The 4421-nt window shown below is 42.8% G+C and overlaps 1 protein-coding gene across 1 annotated transcript; it reads right to left on the bottom strand.

Moving 5' to 3' along the window:
- Positions 1-978: 978 nt before the first annotated feature.
- On the bottom strand, positions 979-2935 carry LOC135980420 (olfactomedin-4-like). The gene has a single exon (XM_065580418.1). The coding sequence runs from the start codon at positions 2918-2920 to the stop codon at positions 2132-2134; it is 789 nt and encodes a 262-aa protein (XP_065436490.1). The 5' UTR covers positions 2921-2935; the 3' UTR covers positions 979-2131.
- Positions 2936-4421: the final 1486 nt, after the last annotated feature.

Below are 4421 nucleotides of genomic sequence, written 5' to 3'. Positions count from 1 at the left end.
GTGTGGGGGGGGAGTTCAGGGGTCAGGGCAGAGGGCTGGGGGGTGTGGAAGTGCAGGGCAGCAGGCTGGATGTGGGGGGAGTTCAGGGGTCAGGGCAGAAGGCTGGGTGTGTGGGGGGGGTCAGGGCTGAAGGCAGGGTGTGTGTGGGGGGTGCAGGGCAGTGGGCTGGGGGGTCCCAGCCCTTTGCGGCTCATGGCAGGGGGCTGGAAGGGATATGTCCTGTTCCACCCCCTTCCCCAAGGCCCCGACCCTACCTCTTCTCTGCTTCCACTCCGGAGCAGGGAGCACGCTGCCGCTCCTCCCCCTTGTAAGGGCCATCAGCTGATCGGCAGCAGGGAGAGGGAGGGAGAGGGGATGGAAAGCACCATGCTGGGGGAAGAAGCTGCGGAGGAGGGAAGCTTGGCTGCTGCAGGAACAAGCTTCTGCTTCCTGCCCTCACAGGGGAGAGCGATGGGGCTGAGTGGGGCTGTGGGCTGGGACCATGGCAGGCAGGAGTTTGCCAATCAAAATCGGCTTGCATGCCACGTTTGGCACGCGTGCCGTAGGTTGCCGACCCCTGCAGTAGAAAGCAGGCGGCTGCCAAATGACGTTAGAAGGGAGCATTAAACAGGCATGTTCCCTAATTGATCAGCAACATAACAATGTTAACCCGGACGACTTTAAGTGAGGAGTTACTGTACTTGGTAAGTGGCAGCATCTGACTTAAAGATGTGTCATCAGCCTCAGACCTCTCAAGTAACATCTCAACTTGGTGGTGAATGTTAATCTAACTGGTGAACATATTTCAATGGGTGGAAATAAAATCCCTCCTCTAGTTACTGACATATTGACTCACACCTTTGTGTTGTTCCAGGAGCACTTAAACACACTAAACCCAAAGGAATACGATTTCTGTTTCCAATATCATTTGGTGAAGCTGGCTTCTTGCTGCATCCCAAATGTTTCCCAGCTGTTGCGCATTGACAAACAACTATAGGGTTTGGATTTTTATAACCGTTTATTAAACAAAAATTAATCATTCACATCTACTGATCCAGATTATAAGACAAAGATAAAGACAGAATTAATAATAGAAAACCAGCAAACATTTACTGCATTTTCATAACTGTTCATCTCACTATTTCTGACATGATTACAGTACAGATATTGATAAAAAAAATCATGTGTCATTTTAAAAATAAAGAGCATATGATTTTGTCCCAACTTCAGTATTCTGTAACTGATAGATATGTGCCAGATTCACCCCCGAGGTAAGGTAATTGATGCCAATGGAATTAACTGGTTATTAATTTGGCTCCTTGTTTTCAGAGTGTTTTTGAAAGATGCTAATGGAGCTCAGAGTAATTGCAGACTAAATGGACTCAGAGGACTAAGTGGAGCATGTAGGATGGCATAGCTTATGTTCTGTTGCAGCATGTGCCATATACCAAGGGACTGCTTTCATTGGGCTTTGGATCAGGACCCCAGGACACAGTGCTAAGAAAATGCAACCATCCAAAAATGGTTAATAAGGTTTTTTCATGAAGTGCAACTTTAGGAAAGTAATGCATTGGAGCCCTGCCATCTAAAATACATTGATGAGTTGCAAGAAGGAGACAAGGCAACCGTTTCCACAGCTTCAGCTTAACCAATGGCTGCTCTTTAAAGATCAAATTCTAATTCTCCTCTAATTTTAATCTTTTAGTAATTATTTGAGGCCAATATTTAATATGATATTTATGGCCTTGCATACTTTGAGCAGTGACGACAAAACAGCAGTTCAGTTTCCATGTGTCATCCAAATACAGACATTCCTCCAAATGCACGTCAGTGTGTGAGCAATCTCCCTATCACAATGCATGTTCTGTGCATCACTAAGTCATCTATTTAATCTATTTTTATAGCAGAGGCATTTCTAGTACTCCTGTTGCCATTGTAGCTAAACACCAGTTAAAAAGCTGTGAACCTAATCTTGCACCCAATTGTTACCAGGCATAGAGCTTATTATCCTTCAATGGGACAGCTCATGGGAATAAACCTTATGACCAGGAGCTACTTTTGGTAGGATTAGGCCCTAACTTAACATTAACATTGTCCAAAGGGATATAAAAATCAGACTTTCTGTGATCTCTAGTTGTTGTGTTTATTCATATCAGTGTAACACAGGTTGAAAAAGAAGATTGTATTTAACAAGGTAGCCATCATTGTAAACATACAGGACTCGGTCTGAGGGGTTATAGTTGATACTTTGAATTGTTTCTAACATTTTATCCATAATTATGCTAATTTTACCTTCCTGTTCAGTGTTTGTGTCGTATGTGTAAAATATTTCCTCTTTCCTAGTGTTGACAGGTCTTGTGGCATATAGAACACCACAGATGATGAAAGCGTTGGAAATGGATGGCTTGTACTGCCTTGTATTCCAAGTATGGAGCACATCAAGTGTGGTCTCATTGAGTTTGCTAATCATAATGTTACCTGTGTTGTCCTCGGTTGAATAAATTACCCACAATCCACTTTCATCCACAACAAAGTCCATATCTTGCCACCCAACACCAGCATAAGAGAAACGGTTACCATAAGCAGCATTCGGCAGAGTTTTCCTCACAGCCAATGTGTTTGTGTTTAAATCGAGCTTGCCCATATCTCTTGAATTATATAAAGTGTAATACATGAAGTTATTGTAAACTGCGGTGCCACTGCCTTCCCCATATTGAATTTTTAACTTTCTAGTATTTTTTAATAGCAGCAAATCCTCATAGGAATTAGGAAGTCTGTAATATTCTAAGAGTCTCACATCTGTGTTCAAAGGTGCAACCCAGTATAGGTCCTTCTGCAGAGTCCAAAGAGAGGAATCCCTACCCCAGGAACCATATTTGAAGGAAAATCCTCTCCAGTTCAGCTGTACAACATAGGGCTGGCTGATATTCACAAGCTGCATGTAAGCAAAGAGAAAATGTAGGCTTTTCAAAGGGCATGATTAGGAGAGAGGATTTAGTGTGTACTTTATATGAATCAGCTTTGTTGCAAGAACAGAAATACATACACATCTTTGTCAAAGATTTTCCTTGCACCATGTAAACAGCCCATGGATTTCAGTTCTGTAGCTGTTCCAGTCTGACTGAAATACAGGGGTCATCCCACTAGAACTGGGGCCATACTGAAAAAACAGCCAACAATCCAGCAACACATTTTAGAGATCTCAGTTTTTAGTCGGCACTCACTTGCAGTAAATAAGTGATTCGCTTCTGTTTCAGACAAGTGACCAGTTTTCTGTTTCCACCTAGTCTATGCTTTGCACCCCGCTGGGCTGGGAAATCACAGAGAAAATACCATTTCAGAAGCATTTTAGGTCATTGGCTGCTGCAGTGGAGCACAGTTCTGGAAATATGGGAAGCAAGAAGGAACATTTTGTCTCACTGAACCGCAGTGAGTTTTGGAAGGTGGAGGGAGAATTAGCAGCACTAGTTCTAGAGGCTCATTTCAGATTAGCATGTTACTGTCAAAATCACCCCTTTAAAACAATACTTCCGAGAGCTTCCATCTGAGGCTCTCAAAGCAATTCAGATAGTAATGAGCATAGCCTTACAACAGCTCTCTAAGGTGGAGGTAAATATCCCCAGTTTACATATGAGGTAACTATAAAGTGACCATACAACCTAGTTCAACCAGGACAGTCTTGGTTTTTCTTATGATGTCCCAGGAGCTTCAGGATAACTGAAATAGACTTGTTTTTTTCATTCCATCACAAAATATTTGTTTTTTTTATAGTTACACAATGCTTGTTCAAGATGTATTGCTATGCTGAATAGAATTTGCACTGTTTACTGAGAACAAACAGCCCAGTGGAATGAGCTTTCAGGGTAATGAACAATGTCTGGAATGAAGAGAACTTGAATGAAAGTAAACGCTATCAAAGCTGTTCCTCTGCTCAAAGCGACTGTTGATGACACTTGTTCAATGTTTCACAATGAATGCAGAACACTAAAGTATTGGAAAAAAATCCTCCACTCCAAAATATGCAGGTCTCCCTGGGTCAGAAGCTGGCAGTGGTGACACCAGCACACTTAAAAATAAAAGTATCCTTTTGTCTGACTCTTTGCAGCCCTGAAAGATGCCACCATGAATGTGTGCCAGTTTTTTCCCTTTAAAGGCATGGTCACCGGAGACACAGATGTTAAGCGACCTGCACAGTCACACAGCAAGTGAATGGCAGTGCCAAGACTAGAACCCACATTTCCTAACTCAAAGTCAGGTGCTTTAAGCACTAGACAATGCTCCCTCTTAGAGGTGAAGTAAAGTTTACCTGCGAAGACCTGAGTTTCATGTAGCTATTAATTGATCAATTCAGGGCAACAGCTGATGATATCAAATCAGTGCAGAGGTTGCACATGCTCTAGCGGATGGGGTGTCTTTGACACAATCACTTCTATTTTATCTGT

The sequence above is a fragment of the Chrysemys picta genome, unplaced genomic scaffold (genome assembly GCF_011386835.1).
Source record: "Chrysemys picta bellii isolate R12L10 unplaced genomic scaffold, ASM1138683v2 scaf3169, whole genome shotgun sequence".
Lineage (NCBI taxonomy): Eukaryota > Metazoa > Chordata > Testudines > Emydidae > Chrysemys > Chrysemys picta.
The sequence above is the reverse complement of the archived record's forward strand: the minus strand, read 5'-3'. Positions and strand labels throughout refer to the sequence as shown.